Here is a 17,764-nt window from a genome sequence, read left to right on the forward strand (position 1 = left end):
TCATATAGGTATATCAGTCAAACCATTCAGAACTGAGGTAAGCAAGATCAGAACTGCCATGTTATTAGCCAATGTTCGTAGCGGACAGGACACTTGAAGAAGAAGAAGATATCAGTGGCCAAAATAATAGAGATATATGTATGGCTACGGTCTATGTTCTCAAACAGCCAAGTGTTTTACGAGTTAAAACTGGTTTTTTACTACAACAATCTCTTAAGAAAGTAGCACCACTCAAGGCAAAGTTGTGATCAAGTCGTACTCGTAGTAGGAGCGGCAGAAATGACAAATCCGAGAAGCTTGCAAAATAAGGAGCAAGAAGAGTTACGTGCCTTTTGTACGAACACAACTTTGCTGTTGACTGGGAACATAATTAACTACAATTTTACTACAAAACCACCAAAAAACTTTGTTGTAAACCCATTGCCTGAAATCTCAAATTGCCTTTAGTCCAGTCGTCAGAGATTTGACCTCTAAAAATCATACGAACAAGCTGAATTTTGCCGAGAATGTCAATTTTGGGAGCTCAAAAATGATGCAAAAAAGTTTACCACTTTTACCCTAAGGCTTCCCGCTAAAACCTCCACTCGTAGGTGGGGAAAAACGGAAAAAATCGTTTTACCAAGAAGCTGTACCCCGTAGAAAAAAATAGATAATATAGCTAAGATAATTTTGAATAAAAATTTTTATTAGTATTTTTTGTGTAGAATTAATCGTTCTCTCAGGAACAACCCTTCTTGAAGCGACCGGTGATTTTTAATGTAAGGTACGCGCGCGAAAACAATTTTAAATAGAATTTGTATCAACTTGACGGTAAAAATTCGATATCTTTTGATAAGATAAGATGAGACATCTGAAATATGCCCAAAAAAACGATGAATTTAAACATACACATCACAAACAATCAGATGTCACAGGAACTGTTTCCACGAAAAGAGTATTAGGTGGAATTTGTATTGTGTAATCAAAAGAAGCAGTTTTCAACGTTTTAGATCGTTTGTAATGTGAAAGTTTAAATTTACCGTTTTTTAGGCATATTTCAAATGCCTCACACTTGTTGCTAAACCTCAAAACCGAAATTTCAGGCTATATGTTTTGAATAATGGCATCTAATAATAAAAATTCCATAGTTTCCGATCAATAGAAGTAATAAATATTATTGATCTCATGAGAATCGCAAAAAATGGTAAAAATCGCTAAACGTTTATTTCACACATTTATAGAAACTGTCCTTCATTTGCGGCAAAATCCAAAAATTGCATACAAAAGCTGCTCTCTTCAGCTTTAAAACGCATTTTGATTTTTGTCAATAGGATCAAAATATATCGAATTTTTACAGTCGAGTTAACCTTCGTCCTCCCACGTCGGTAAAATTACGTGGAGTCCCATGTGGGTTTCATTTGTACCACGGAGAAAAAAATGCGTATATTTAATTTTTATTATAAGGAAATGAAATAAAATCTTAAATTAACACATTTTTATTACATCAAAGGGTATATCGAACAAAAAAATAATTTTCATCATTTAATTAAATTAACTGTAGGAATAAAAAATAAATCTTAGGACCGAAAACTAGTCTGAAGTTTCTTGGCATCGGGTGCAAATTACTTCCTGCAGTTCCTGTGTTCTGCACATACAAAATTTTTACACTGCTTACAAAATTGCCTTGATTTACGATCTTTATTTCGACTACATAAGTAGCAACGTCCACTTGAAGATCGTTCACAGGCTGCTTCCATTTGCATCTTGACCAGCGCCAACTCTGGAACGGCATCTTGCATGTACTGCTTCAACGTGTTACTCAATCGTACTCCCTCATTATATGGCCTGGTAATATTTTCTTTTACTAAAGCTTCTCCTAGATTTAGTAAAAAATTACGTCTATCATCTTTTTCTCTAGATGAATCCGGGTACTTGATACACCATAAGATGTAAGCGTTCAGGTGAGAAATATCCAATATTTGGCCAAACACTGCCATTGGCCATCGGTTGCATATCCTACGAGCAGAGTATTGCTTTACCACCTTATCTGTGGTATCTATTTCGTTCGATGTTCTGTTCTTAGACTTGCGAGATGCGGGTAGTAATTTGCAAAGCCACCGATAATACAGATGACACAGATTCCCACGCGGGGTACGACTGTACCCCAAGCCGATCATAATTTATTTGTTTTTAATTTGAAACATCGTTACTGATTTTATGAATAGGATACTATTTGCAATACCCTAATGGACACAAAATAAAATTAGCCAAACGAAACAGGCGCTAATTTCAAAAATATTACAAAAAATGTGTATCTGGGGTACAGCTGTGCCCCACCCGGGAAGACGAAGGTTAATATAAAATTTATTTAAAATTGACTTCGCGCGCGTATCTGATTTTAAAAATCACCTGTCGCTTCTAGCGTTGTTTCTAAGAGAATGGTTTATTCTACCGAAAAAGTGCTAATAAACATTTTTATTCAAAATTATCTTAGCTACATTTTTTATTTGGAACATTTTTTTCTATAGCGTACAGATTTTTTTTAAAACAATTTTTTCCGTTTTTCCTCCCGTACGGAGAGGCGTTTTAGGGAGAAGCCGAGGGGTAAAAGTGGTAAACTTTTTTGCATCTTTTTTGGGTGTCAAAATTGACATTCTCAGCAAAGTTCAGTGGTATTTTCATCTCTGACGGCTGGAGTACCATGAAATAAGCAAAGAAATATTAAACTAGTTATAGGTTGTGCAACTTGACGCTATGCTCTAAGATACCATCTCAACACAAGTCAGGCAATAAGTATTGTTGTTTCTGCGAAAATGAGAAATATATACCAGAGCATACACTGTATGACTCCATATCATTCTTCTGCAAGCCTAAATTCCTCGAAGGAGGTACTCTTACACCCTTTGTGCCAAAAAAATATATTTTAGATAAAATAAGTATATATTAGTAAATGCATTTACTAAATAACTGGCGAATATTAAATTATTACTACTAAATAGAGAAACAAGTCTGGCTAATTGGCTCTGCCCAAGCCATTTTTCAGAAAAAGAAAAAAACTAGAGAAAACACGGAAAGTTCATTGATCAGTGCAGGAATTAGATAAGGAAGAAATTACTTTCACCTTAGTAGCCATCGTATTCTCGCTATAATCGTCTCATCTGTTTTAATAATTTAATTATAGTATATTAAATTAAGTTTTTTAAACTTTCCAAGCGATTCAGCATTTCCAAAGGATACCTCCAGTTAAGATAGACAAAATGCCCTTACTCCCAAACTTAATTTTTTTTTCATTGTTTTACGTTCTATGTGAAACCAGTTTTTTGGGTTTTTAAAGGTGGCACAACTAACGGAAAAATCTGGTAAAAATCAGAAATATAGTTTTGTATTAAATAGATAAAATAAAAAAAATTAGACCTGCAGCCATCTCCAAGAAAAGTTATACGCTTTTTTCGAAAAAAAATGTATTTTTCGGATATGTGCACTCAACATACGGGTCTATAACAAACAGAAAAAAAATTTTTTGTAAAAGCCTCAGCTATGCGTGTAAATTTTTTAAAATTTTTTAATTTATTGCAACCCAACGAAAAAAAAAAAAATAATAAATAAATAAAAACTAAAAAATGAGGTTTTTGGGGGTTAGGGGGACGGAGTGGCGGACTAAAATTGCGCTGTGTCTTATTTTTTATTCACATAAAACGTAAAAAATAAAAAAAATTGATTGAAGTTGTATCGATCTCAAAAAATATGATTAAACCCGCAAAAAAATCCTGAAAAAAAACAGGGTTTTTTGGGGTTTAAAGGTGTTTCACACAATTTTTGAATATCCTAAATGACCCAGTTACTTCAAATTATATATAACCTATAAAAAACCCTGATTTGATCTATTTTAAGTCTATAAACTGGAGAAAATCTACAAAAAAACAGTTTTTTTGGGTTTTTAAAGGTATCGCACCTGACGGAAAAATCTGGTAAAAATCAGAAATATAGTTTTTGATTAAATGCACAAAATAGAAAAAAAGCTAGACCTGCAGCCATCTCCAAACAAAAGTTATACGCTTTTTTCGAAAAAAAAAAGCATTTTTAGGTTATGTAGACTCAACCTATGGGTCTATACAAAATACACAGGTTTTGTACAAGCCTCAGCTATGCGTGTGAATTTTTTGAAATTTTTAAATTTATTGCAACACACCGAAAAAAAAATGTAAATGAAAAAATGACGTCTTTGGTGTTAGATGGTGTGGGGAGGTGGGTGGCGGTTTAAAATTGCGCTGAGTCCTATTTTTAATCACAGAACGTAAAAAATGAAAAAAAAATGGAATTCTGGGAGTGAGAGCATTTTGCCTGTCTTAACGGTGTGTACCCTTTATAAATAAATTGAATCAGTAGGTTGAATGATTTAAGTCATCGCCAGTGTAACATTCTACACTTCATTTGTGTTTTCCATCAAACTGATTGATGGAAACTGAACGAATATTTACACCCGTCTTCAAGGAACATACACCCTAGAAAATCTTATCAACTTCGCCATGCGTATTTTTATTCTAGAGTTTAACATAATAAAATAATGTACCTGCCAAGGCATCACCGTCGTAAATCCAGGTTCCGTAAGAGCTTTTCCAGTTACGGAAAATTCTTCATTATTTATTGTCATAAGTGCTGTGGTTGTGAGATACCGACAATCTTTGGCTAGAGTTCCGATGAAATGTCTAGTGATATAATCGTACAGTTTCCAAGAATCTCCGTCCAATTCATTCCTCGAAGCTGATTTCATTGGAGTTATAGGAGGATGGTCACCTTAAAAATAAATTAGATAATAACTATCAAAAAATATAAACTATTTTTACAATATTTCGGATTTTTAAATTCTAGCAATATTATGGTAGTGAATAATTACACTATTCTTGAATCGGAAATTTGTTAAGCGTAATTCGAGGATGTTTTATCCGATTGCGTTAACGAGTAATGAAGACTAAATATTAACTCAACGAAAACGATATACATGTGCATAGGAGGAGTTGAAAACGATGAACTAAACTTAGAAGATGAAAATGTAATTTCGTCTTGTTCCGTATATATCTATTTGGTGGCAAAGATGGAAAGAAATTGGACGTCTAAAACAGGAATCGAAGAACGAATCATACAAAAGACAAAAAAAAAAGAATAGGCGCACTTAACTAACTACTTTGATCAAAAACTATCTCTACACGGAAAAGAATAGACCTACATAACAGCGCATTTTTAAAAGTGTTGTACTTTATGGATGCGAAACCTGGCAACCCACTAAGAGAACCAAACAAAAGCTCCTTGTTCTGGAAATTTATTTTTGGCGCAGATCAGCAGGTTTATCTAGAATGATGCACGTATCAAATGAACGAATAAAACAAATTATGGACATAACCCCATCATAGAAGAAATACAGCAAAAAAAATCTTATTTGCATGTATAGAGAATGACAGACCATGACATATCGTAGGTAATATTCGATTGGATCTTCGAATCTACTAGATGGATTGTAATTTACCAACGTTCGTTTAAAAGGTTTTTAACCTGTTTCTACAATTTTTTCCTCGTTGGTTTAAATTTTGACAATTAACTGAAAATCATAAAATTTTGTAAGTTTTCTTTTCGTTCTTATTGACCTATAAAATAAAACTTATCTTTTGCGGTTTTGTAATTAATTTCATCAAAAAGTTGACATTATAACAACAAAAAGAAACCTTGTGAGTTAAAATCGGGCGACTGGGCTCAGAGATATAGCTCTTCAAATAAATGGTAAAAAGGGCTATTTTTGACCCTTTCGAGGGGCATCCAGAGAGGTCCAGGGGCACCTAGAGGGCTACTTTTTAAAGATAAAATGTGACACCTGTTGTTTTTAATATATTTGCCTAAGTTGTTGTATGTGGCGACTACCCAAAAACTTACATCGGTCAAACTGGTAGAACTTTTAACAAACGTATAGCAGAACATAAACGGGTTTTCAATAATAGGTAAACAGATTCTACATACGCACTTCACCTTCTAGGTCATAATCATTCTTTTAATGACGAATTTTAAATTCTTCGCATCCAAAATAAGGCCCTTAAGCTTCTTTATTAGAATCTATGGAAATTAACAAATTCAAAAACAGACATAACTCTGAATGACAAACTTGAGACAAACAGATCTCCCCTCTTCAACCTATTTCGTTAAAGACTATAAATTGTAAACACATCCAAAAATAGATCACTTGAGAAAGGCACTCTGCCGAAACAGCTGTTGTGATAAGATATTATAATAAATTTTGTGGATGTTTTGAAAACAAAGTTTTCAGTGTTTTATTGTTATATAAAATGAATTTCCATCAAGTAACGATCGAATCCATCACTTATTTCATTAATTTCGATTCTATTCCCCGTATTCAGATACCATATCTACTGCATTCTATTCTTTGCCATAGACATATATAAAATGTATATGCCCCACTTCAAACGACCAAATATATTTGTCAATTAGGTACTCGTATATTTTATTTACCCTAAAGAGAACTGGTTGTTAATGTTTATTTTTGATCGAATATCGTTGTATAATCATTATATTACTTTCACAAATGTAATATTAATAGATCAGCTTTCCAGTATTTGCCATAGTCTACATAGGGGTATTCTATCATAAGCTTTCGTCAAGTCCACAAATAATAGATAAGTTGGTCTATCCCTGGCCATTATTTTCATTTAGTTGGGTTATAGTGTAGATGTGGTGGATGCAAGATCGTCCAACTCGAAATCCTGCTTGCTGCTCCAGCTCAAGTGGTTTATATTAGTTTTCGACTACTGAGATACAGTGGTAGTTCTTGCAGTCTGCCTCATCTCCTTTTTTATGGATCGGAGTAATTCATCCTTATTTACAGCTTTCAGGTATATTATCTCCGTTTAGGTATCTATTAAGCTCTATCAGCATATTAACAAGCGTTGGTGTAGCAGTTTTTAAAAGTTCAGCAAACATTCCTTCTGGTCCATAGGCTCTTTTATTTTTCATGATTTTTATGAGTTTGGCAGATAGGTAGTCTCCAATGTGTATTTCTGGTCCATAAATTTTGGTATCTTCTGGGTATTTGTTGGAGTTATTCAGGTCTGGACTTTTGTAGTTCTTTTTCGTAGGGACTATTAAATATATTCTATTTATATCTTCTCTACTTAGATTTCGTATGAATCTCCAAGCCTCCGAAGACTTGCTTCCACATATAACAAATAAACTACATAAATATCAAATGATGGTGGCATTATACAAAGAACGCTACAAATTAAGAACAAGTAAAGAAACAAAAATGGAATTCTACAAAGTGATGGGAGCACAAATATTGACATGCGGAAGTAAAACTTGGGCACTTCCAAAACAAGACGTAATCAACGTATACAATCTTCCGAAATGAAATTTTTAAGAAAAACAAAAGGTTGGGATCACATAAAAATGACGGGATAAGGGCCGAACTGAACATCAACTCAATTAACGATACAAGAAATAAACATTCTTTAAAATGAAGAGATCACATTGAAAGACCGAACACGTGTCAGCGGCGGCCGGCCAGGTGAAGTAGGTGAAGGTGAGGTTCACCAAAAAAATATAATTAAATTGAGACAAATAAATAAAAAATGAAAGCAACATTATTATATCTAAATTCTGAAATCAATTATTTATTCTCTTTTAATTAATCTAAAAATTAAAAAGACAACTAGCTTTATTAGCGGTACGTACTTGACGGTCAAGTCCTGACCTGTGTCACTAGCCGTGTACTGAATCTTAGTATTCAGGAATAGGTGAATATAATTTTTAAAATTCGAAATGCATCTGCACGGTTGCCATGGCAACGTGACGTCAGCCTATCTGGTGAGTGCAGTTCCGACTATAAATATATTCGTCTTCACCCACTGTTGGATGTGTATTTGGTATTCCTATTTTTCGGAAATTTCTCTCAGCGACAATATTTTGAAATTTAGTCTATTATATAGGTATTATAGTATAGTGTATAGTATAGTATTTATTAGTTTAGTTTAGTCACAGTATTAATTTTATTTGTTTAGTGCACTTTATTAATACATTTCTCTGTGGTTTGTTTCGGATTTTGGATATAAAGTGTTCTCGTGGATTTCGTTTGAACAAAAATAATTTTAGACAGACATAAATTAATGGCTTCTTCTTCTTCTTCCTATGCCGTCTCCATTAACGGAGGTTGGCGACCACGTTTCTAAAAGTTTCTCTGTCTTTTGCAACGTGGAATAATTCGTCTACAGTCATGTTTGTCCAGTCCCGAATATTTCGCAGCCATGATTTCCTCTTTCTACTTATTCCCTTTTTGCCATCGACTCTACCCTGCATGATGACCTGCAGAAGACTATATTAAATGGTGGCTAAATTAATGACTTGGTGTGTAATATATTAGAGACTCCGTTTAGGCATTGGAAAAATGAAGATAAAAGGGATGTTCTTTTACAAGGTCGACCAACCAGTATTTTAAACATCTGCGTCTGATCCAGAGTGGTCGGCTGCAATCAGCATCTGACTCAGAGTGGGCGGCTGAATCGAAACTCACCAACCCGTTTAAGCAGGCGTGGTAATTTAATCGCCAATGAAACCCTCAATGAAATGTCAAGGTTCAGAACTAAAATACCCCAGGCAAGCAGAACGAATCGTATCTAGTATAAGTGCCCTAAAAAACTGTTTTCAAGTTATTAGGGCCCTAAATTCTATACATTTTTTTAACAAATTTTTAATGACTTTTGGGCGCGACGTAGGTACCAAACCTCCTTTTGGTCCGGCATGCTTTCTTCATCTTCACCACCTTTTTAGGCCGCGAGCCGCCGCTGGGTAGGCCCCAGAAGAAGATGGCCAAAACGAAGACTGAACAGACTGCAAGCCTAATCCTTGAAGTGCAGAAGAAGAAGTTATGTAATCGATCATAATCGAAGTTATGATGAAAATTAGAAGATAAAAGAAAGATCAATGAAGTTAAAATATTGTACAATTATGTATGTATGTATATATTTATGTGAACATTCAACTCTTGAATATTTTAATTTATTATAAAAGAATTAACGATAATTTTTGAACACTGTAATTATTTTATACTTTTCGTTTGAATAATATCAATACATTACATTATATTAGTTACTCATACTAAGTCAACCGAATCTGCGATGAATATAAATATGTGATAATCATCACAGAAACCATATTCAGTCTGATTTGCCAACAATTTACAATGGATAACTCCGCATACATTCTAGCAATCTATCTGTTTGTAGGTAAGTTTACTGTTGTTTTATAAATTTGTTACGTTATAGACCACCTTTACCTATTTCTCCTCATTTGTTTAGTTTATCTATTACTACAGACTCATCATCATCAACCAGTGTTTTAACAGTCAAACGCAATAAATTCGTTATAATGTCATGCATAAAGACGAAATTATTCTCTAAGTATGGGCCAAATTGAACAACTGCTTTTGGTAAAATATCCTCTATATACCGACGAACATTCAGGTACTACCGATGAAAAGAAGTTCAGTTCGAGATTAAAATTGAATTTGCCTGGCCTGGCAAACAGTTTTATTGAGACATCTTCTATTTCTGTTCAAGGCATCATTTTCTATTTGCCTACTATTCTTTATCCTGGAGTTAGGTCCGTCTAAATATTAAGCCAGCTTTATTTATCGATCCGCATTAAGTGCCTAAATTACTAAACTGCCTTCTATCTTGTCTAATAAAGTATGCTTAGTATCTATTATTTCACTGATATCGTTTGTCTATAACTTTGGCACTTCTTCTTACGTAGTCTATAGTCGTGATATTTCATTTTTATTTTAGTATTCCTTATTCACATTGCACTCCGTAGAAAAAGACTAAAACAAACATACTCTTAACAATAGGTTGTTTTAACTTTATTCTTATACTTTTTTCCACTATATTCGATTAAAACTATATTGGTTGTGATGCGGAGATGTTTTTACACACTTTTTGATTACCATAATAAGGTTTGGATTTATTTTTAAATCTTATAGCGCTTTTCATTATGATTTTATGTTTAGATCTGTACGTTGGGATTAATACATTTATATTCATACATTTTGTCAGATATTCTTAGGGTTCGTCTGTTTTCTTTTCCATTAGTTTTCATGTTTTTAAGACATCTCTATACTTTTGTTGAATCTGCTCCTTCTATCATACTGTCTATGCCTTGACATTTGTGTTAACATGCAAAAATAACTCATTTTGTTTTCTTGAAGCTTTTTTACCATTGTTATCCATTCTTACATATTCAATATAATTCTCAGCAGATCTGTTGGAAAACCATTTACTATAAGCTCTTTTTTCCTATGGCGTCCTCTCTAATTCTATACTTGTTGCGTTTTCCTTGTTGTAGTTTTTAATCCTTCTGATTTAGCTGTAATAACAATTTGGTACTTCATTGTTAATTTTGTAAAAAAATAACATGTTATAGAGTCTGGCTATAATGTCAACTAATAATTCTTTAATATCATAAAGGAAGCATTAAGGAAATTAAAAAATAGAAAATTGCCAGGAGAGGACAGAATACCGAACAAATTCCCAAAGTACGGAGGACCAGATCTGGCCAAACAAGTATTAAAACTAATCCAACAAATAATAGAACAAAACAGAATTACTCACGAATGGAGATCAAGTATCTTGGTGCCTCTCTTCAAAAAGGGAGACATATCATATCCCGAAAATTACAGAGGAATTCATTTATTAAACACAACACTAAAATTAACAACTAAAGAGAAAAAAATAGACTAAATGAAATTATAACACTAGCAGAAGAACAACAAGGATTTAAGGTCGTGAAGATCATGCACCGACGCTATATTTATAATGAGGCAAGTGTAAGAGAAATCATTAGAATACAAAAAACCGGCATATCTATGTTTCGTGGACTTAAAGAAGGCATTTGACCTGATCAAATTAAAGGACCCTATCCATTTATTATACGCAAGAGAGATACCTCTAGGAATAATCAAAACGATCGAAAATATCTACCAAAACAACACAATTAAAGTAAAAGTATAAGAAGAAGTAACTGACCCTATTGAAGCTGGCAATGATAGGAAGAAGATTCCCTGAATAAGACAGGAAGATTCCCTGAGCCCTCTATTGTTCAACGTTATTATGGATGAAATAATAAAAAAAAGTAAGAACTAAAAGAATGTAAGAACTATAATCGCTAAATGATAACAAATAGAGTAGTAAAGAGGGCAAGAGACGATCAGTAGGAAGACCATGAAAACGATGGAACGTTAACGTAATGTCTACAAAAAAAAGGAGAAGTAGAAAAAGAAGAATAATTCTTATTGTATTTTTCTTTTATTAGATTAGTTTTCCTTTCATTTCAGCTTCCAACTACTGAGGGTTGTTAATATTGATTAAAAAACAAAAACTAAATATAAAATAATTTTATTAAAATACTTTTGTTATTTCCAGGTTTCTTTGCCCAAATTGAAAACTCAATTCTTCCATCACTTTTTGGCAATTCAACAGATCCATTAGCTATAATCAATAAAGTTATTTCTCAACTTCCTTAATGCAACGTATAAAATGTAATATCAAAAGTTTGTGTAAATATTAAATATGTGAAAGCAAATTTTAAATTTTTTTTATATAACAGCTATTAGAAGTTTATACACAAAATCTTCAAACCGACAATTATAAACTTGTATAAGTAACTCATACTACAATCCTTCTAGCATATAGGATACTATCTCATAAGAATTACGGCGATATAAGTGAAAGTATTGTATATCCAGTGGCGGATCCAGAAATTTTTGTCGGGGGGGGGGGGGGGGGTTAGAGCTCATGCGTCTTGAGGGTGATTTTCTCCCTCATGTAAGTTATTAAGGTTGCAAAGAAGGGTGGTACAACTATAAGGGGTCTTAAACTTAAACAAAAAAAAATAATTTAAACCCACATACTCTATGACAGTAAAAACAAGTGTACAAAACTGTTAAACCAAAGGAAAGTTATTAAAATATAAATACTGAAAAATCAAGGACTGTTAATTTAAACTAGGTAACAAAGTTAAGTAATTTAAATGCAATAACTCGATGTAACTGTAAGCATTAATTAATGTATTAAACATTCCTGAAACATAACATATGGAAGACGTTATGAGGAAATTACAATGGGAAAAACGGGGTATTAACATAAATGGTTAATACTTGAATCACTTAAGATATGCAGACGACATTGTATTAATAACAGATAAAAGGGAAGAATTACAAAATATGATGGATGAATTAAATAGCGAATCAACAAAAATAGGTCAACAAATGAATTATAACAAAACGAAAATTATGACCAACCAACCAGAAGAATTATTAATTACAATTGCACAAACAACTATAGAACAAGTAAAAGAATATGTATATTTGGGACAACTAGTTAAATTATCTGAATGACTTGACTGAAATTATTAAATAATCTGAATGACTTACAGATATTAACAAATCGCCTAACAGAAGTCAGCAATAGATACGGACTAGCTCTTAACATGAAGAAAACCAAATTTATGACAATTAATAAAAAACCAATACTAAACGCTCAACTTACAATCAACCAACAAAATATCGAAAGAGTCGAGCAATATACGTATCTAGGCACCAATTTAACTAGTCAATGGGATCACTCAACAGAAATTAAACAGCGAATAATAAAAGCAAAAGCAGCATTCGTTAGAATGAGAACCATTTTCAACAGTCGAGACATATCATTAAAAACAAAATGCCGTCTATTGAACTGCTACATATTCACAGTTCTGCTCTACGGAATGGAAGCGTGGACACTGACTGTTGCATCTATGAATCGGCTCGAAGCTTTCGAAATGTGGTGTTATAGGCGCATCTTACGTATATCCTGGGTTGACAGAGTTACTAATGTGGAGGTCCTGCGTAGAATGAGGAAAGAATGTGAAATTCTCATGACCGTCAAAACTAAAAAGTTGGAATATCTAGGACATGTAATGAGAAATCAAGAACGTTACGGCCTTCTCCAGCTGATTCTCCAAGGGAAGGTAAATGGTAAGAGAGGACCGGGAAGAAGACGCATTTCCTGGCTTCAAAATTTACGAAAGTGGTATAACACGACTACCACTGAACTGTTCCGCGCTGCAATAAACAAAGTAAAGATAGCCGTGATGATCGCCAACATCCGGAACGGATAGGCACTTTAAGAAGAAGAAAAGTTAAATTAAATAAAGAAAATCAGACCGGAGAAATAAAGAGGATACGGTTGGCTTGGATATCCTTCGGAAAACTTTCCTATATACTAAATAATAGAAAATACCTTACCTACGGTTCTCAAACTTGGACGTTTACAAAGGAAAACATGGAAAAAATAGCAAAGACCCAAAGAGCCATGGAAAGGCAAATGCTGAACATCAGGCTATCAGACAAGAAAAGAAATACTTGGATCCGCAACAAAACCAAAGGTGACCGATGTATTAACGCAGGTAGCAAAACTGAAGTTGAAGTTCGCTGGACATACCATAAGACAGAAAGACGACAGATGGAATAAGATGATTATACACTGAAGACCATATAGTTACAAACGAAAAAGAGAGGGCCACAAATGAGATGGTCAGATGACTTGAAGAAACACGCAGGCCCGAAGTGAATACAAACTGCCTACAATAGAGAGACGTGGAAGAAGGAAGAGGAAGCCTATGTCCAAAATTGGACAGCAAGGGCTGTATAGATAGATAGATTAAACATTCCTAATAAACTCTATCTTATCTCGTTGGATATTCGATATCAATTTGTAAAACCCTTCATTTATTCCTTATACGGAGTGGCAACATGGACAATGGGATTTACGAGTATGAGGCGTGTAGAAGCCTTTGAAATGTGTGTTTTTTGAAGGATGCTGAAGATTTCGTGGACAGAGCACGTGAAAAACAACGAGGTGCTGAGAAGAGAACTCCTAAATATTGTAAACAAAAGAAAAACGAGTTATCTAGGACATATTTACAGAGGAGAAAAGTATGACTTTCTACGACTCATCATGGCTGAAGAATATAAGACAGTGGACACGCATGGACACCCATTCGATACTAAGAACAGCTCAAGATAGAGAGCAATTTGCTGTAGTTATAGCCACCCTTTCGTAATAAAGAAGGAACCTTAAGAAGAAGTGTAAACAGCATTTTATTTAAATTAATTTATTCAACAAAAAACATAATATAATTTAAAAATAGTTATTTCTATAATTAGGCATATTAGGCTACAAGTGAGTGAAATATTCTTTTACTCGGTATTGAAATTTTTCTCACGAATTGTCAGCAACAGCCGGCAACGAGGAGTAAATAAAAGTTCAGTGATTAAAAATACTATAATGATAAGAAGATAGGTAAATATTATATAATTTTATAAAACTTATTCTTTTCGATTATCCGATTTAGCAAATTGCTCTATGATTGCATCAACATCTAGAGACATTTCAGGATGCATCTTGATAAGTGCTAAACCAGTTAACCTTTCCTCCGAAGTTCTACTTCTGAGCCAAGTTTTTAGACGCTTAAGCGTAGAAAATACGCTCTGCTGTTGCTGCACTGACTGACAGTGTATCTAATATTTGCAGATATATTCTCATATTTGGATACAATATTTGGATACATATGAATATCGCAGTTTTCTAATACTTCTAAAATATAACCACGAAGTTTTCCATTATTTTGCACGACTCTTTTCCACTTTTGAATCCACAGTGAAAATTCTTGTTCTAATATGGAATATGCAGTTGATGGTCCAATAATATCCTGGAAGGTGTCAACAATTTTTTTTAATGCAACTTTATCTTCTGGTGTGTTATCAGTTTTAGGTAAAACAACTCGAAGAATAAATAGATTCATAACTTTCGGTGAAAGTCGTTCTTCTAAATCAGGTAAGATATTGTCTAAAAGGGGTAAATAAATAGATCTTCGGAAATATTCTTTGCAAGAGTTAACAGGTTGGTTTTGACGACAGGTTCGACCAGAAACTATACGTGGCATCTTCAATTCAATGTCTAGTTGTACAGCTATTTCCTTTACTTCATGGTAAAGTTTGCTAAAAACAGATTCAGCATTTGATCATTTATTTTGAAGAATGCATTTAGAGTCCCCTATGGCCTCAGTAGCCTTCTTCAAATCTAATTTTAGTGACTAAAGAAGACGACTAAGTGATACAGTTGTACCTAAAACATCACTAAGACAAACTATTGAAATGAAAAATTTCCTGTCCTACCACGTAGAAATTCTTTTAAGAGCGTTGTATATTTTGATTGATTGATTCGCCCTGGAACTGAAGATGACCTTCATCCCTTTCAACCCAACGATTTTCACAAATACCTTGGACAGTAGCCCCCAGTTCCTTTATTTGTATTCATTAACGTATCAGGCAGAGCTAATGCAACAACAATATTTACTTTGATATTTATTATAGATAAATTATAAAATGTAGCACACAGTCTCAACAATGATAATACATATTCAAATTACAAACAACCAATTCGTAGACAAAGCTGAAGATAAGAAATACCTAATACAAAATAAAAATGTGCTGACTTCCTGCGAAAAGTCATGTCATGTACAATGAACGAGCAATAATGTGTGGGCGGTAATTCTATTTCATCAATAATCGATTATCTTTCACTCAAATGACGAATTGACAAAATTTGAAAATAGCGTAACTCTGAATTCACGGAAGACGGGGTAGCGTTAGTCGAGGTATAACTGTATTCAGAATTGTTGATTTTTTTAAAGAGCAATGTAAAAAGGCTTCCGCATAATTCTACACTTACTTCTAGAATAAATGAGTTTGAATCAATTTAACTCTTAACTTCCTGCTTATAGGGTTGATAGGTTTTAAATTATTTTTTTAGGATTATTTGATTGATACTATATTTTGTTTGGGGGGGTCATGACCTCTCCTTTGGATCCGCCACTGCGTATATCATGTTTGTGGCTTTTGGTTCATGAAATTGACGGGTCCACAGCATAACGGTATAATAATAAAAATATAACATATTAAGTATACAACAGAATTAAGAATAAGCGTAGAAGTACAGATTGTAGTATACTAGGTTACGTAGGGTTCGATAACACGAAAAGACCCACCAAAGCTACAGGCGACAGTAGGTATCTGGTATGAGTGAATTTTTCCCTTACAGGGAGTGAGAGCCGCATTCCTCACAACTGGATAGATTTTTACACCAGTCTAGAAAACGAAATAGCTGAAAAAAAATATTACAGGTACCTGATCTATCTTAGGGGATATAGATAATGAAAAATACGTATGAGGGTACCTAGTTCGGCTCTATTTTTTTTTTCTTAGAAATAAAGGCCAAAGTCAGAGAATGTAATTTTTTTACCGTCCCATTTTTTTGATTTTATTAGAATAAATTTTTGCATTGAGAAATTTACAAGTTCAAATCCATTGATATTGTTTTAGATCAATAATTACTATGTAAGAAATTCTTACAAAATTACGTAGGTCCAGCACAGAATATTTGGAATGTTCTTTAAAAATGTCATTTCCAATGCAAGTAGTAAAATTAGATTAGGATGGATGAAATAGAGAGATGTACAGAATGGTGTGTAATAGAAAGTTACCAATAGAACGAAAAGGTAAGTTCTATAAGACTACCGTGAGACCAATTATTATGATGTGTGATACTGAAGTTTGAGCAGTAAAAAAGAATTTTGGCGTGGAAATACCAAATTACATTTTCGAAATAAAAGACGCTAATCACATTTCTAAGAAAAGCTAATCCCTGCCTGCTATTTTTATTGTTGACATACATTCTTGCATTTGTTGACATTAACGATGTTAATATACAACGAGTATATTACATTCTTGGTCGACATTCATTTCGACTGTTCGCGGTGCATAAAATCCTGAACATGTCCAGGACAAGTTTACGTTGAGGCCTGCGTCTTGAAAACTAATCCCGAACTTATTCGGAACATGTCCGGGGTATGCTATAGTTTCGCAACTGTATCCCCTCATGCCCGAAAACAGACGGCATTTCTGACTTACATTAAAAGAAGATGACGTAGAAGACTTAATAAACTTCGAATAGTTTTTTTAATATTATTTAATTAACTACGATTTTTCTTTTTCTTTATGTGAATTACATTTTATTTGATTATACTACCGCTTTGTTCTCCATTTTCGTTTTATTTTCAAAACCGATATTTACATACAATAGAGCTGAAAATTCTACATTTACTGAAATATTATTTTATCATTGTTAGGGCAAACAACAGTAACTTCTGAATGTTCAGCTAAAAACTAGTGTTGCCCAAATGCAAGAACAAGACGAGACTTAGACAGTCTTGGTCTTGGTCTTGCGCCAATACACCTGGTCTTGGTATTGCGCTCCCTGTCTTGGTCTTGCAGCAAGAGTTTTGCAAGTTTTGCAGTTACCCATTAGCCTATTGCTATTTATTAAACGTTACTTTAGCTCTTAGAACAACGTAACAGAGTAAGTACATTTTAAGCTTGAATTAACATAGCCATAATAAAGACCAACCAAATTGATAAATGTCTAAACAACTGACACCAGGTGGGGTTTGAAGCCACTATCTAAGCGATCCGTGCCTATGCTCTAACTCACTTAGCTATCTACCATGCCCCACGGAAGTCAATCTGTTTCTTAATAAACGTTTGCATTTACTAAGCTTACATGTGCTAAAACATGATTAAAATACAAAAAAAAAACAAATTAATGACATAAGCATGCCTGTATTTTAAAGAACATTA

General features: G+C 33.6%; 1 protein-coding gene and 1 long non-coding RNA gene across 2 annotated transcripts in view; one reads left to right on the plus strand and one right to left on the minus strand.

Annotated features, from left to right (window-relative positions):
* Top3beta (DNA topoisomerase 3-beta) overlaps positions 1–17,764 on the minus strand; it is a 100,371-nt gene that overhangs the window by 33,572 nt on the left and 49,035 nt on the right. Inside the window, exon 6 of the mRNA XM_072530078.1 lies at positions 4,550–4,773. Coding sequence (XP_072386179.1) covers positions 4,550–4,773 — 224 coding nt within the window. The remainder of the gene's footprint in view (positions 1–4,549; positions 4,774–17,764) is intronic.
* Positions 9,130–11,610, plus strand: LOC140439907 (uncharacterized). Its single transcript, XR_011950750.1, has 2 exons — positions 9,130–9,257; positions 11,451–11,610. It is a non-coding gene; the product is annotated as an uncharacterized lncRNA (long non-coding RNA).

The sequence above is a fragment of the Diabrotica undecimpunctata genome, chromosome 4 (assembly GCF_040954645.1).
Source record: "Diabrotica undecimpunctata isolate CICGRU chromosome 4, icDiaUnde3, whole genome shotgun sequence".
Lineage (NCBI taxonomy): Eukaryota > Metazoa > Arthropoda > Insecta > Coleoptera > Chrysomelidae > Diabrotica > Diabrotica undecimpunctata.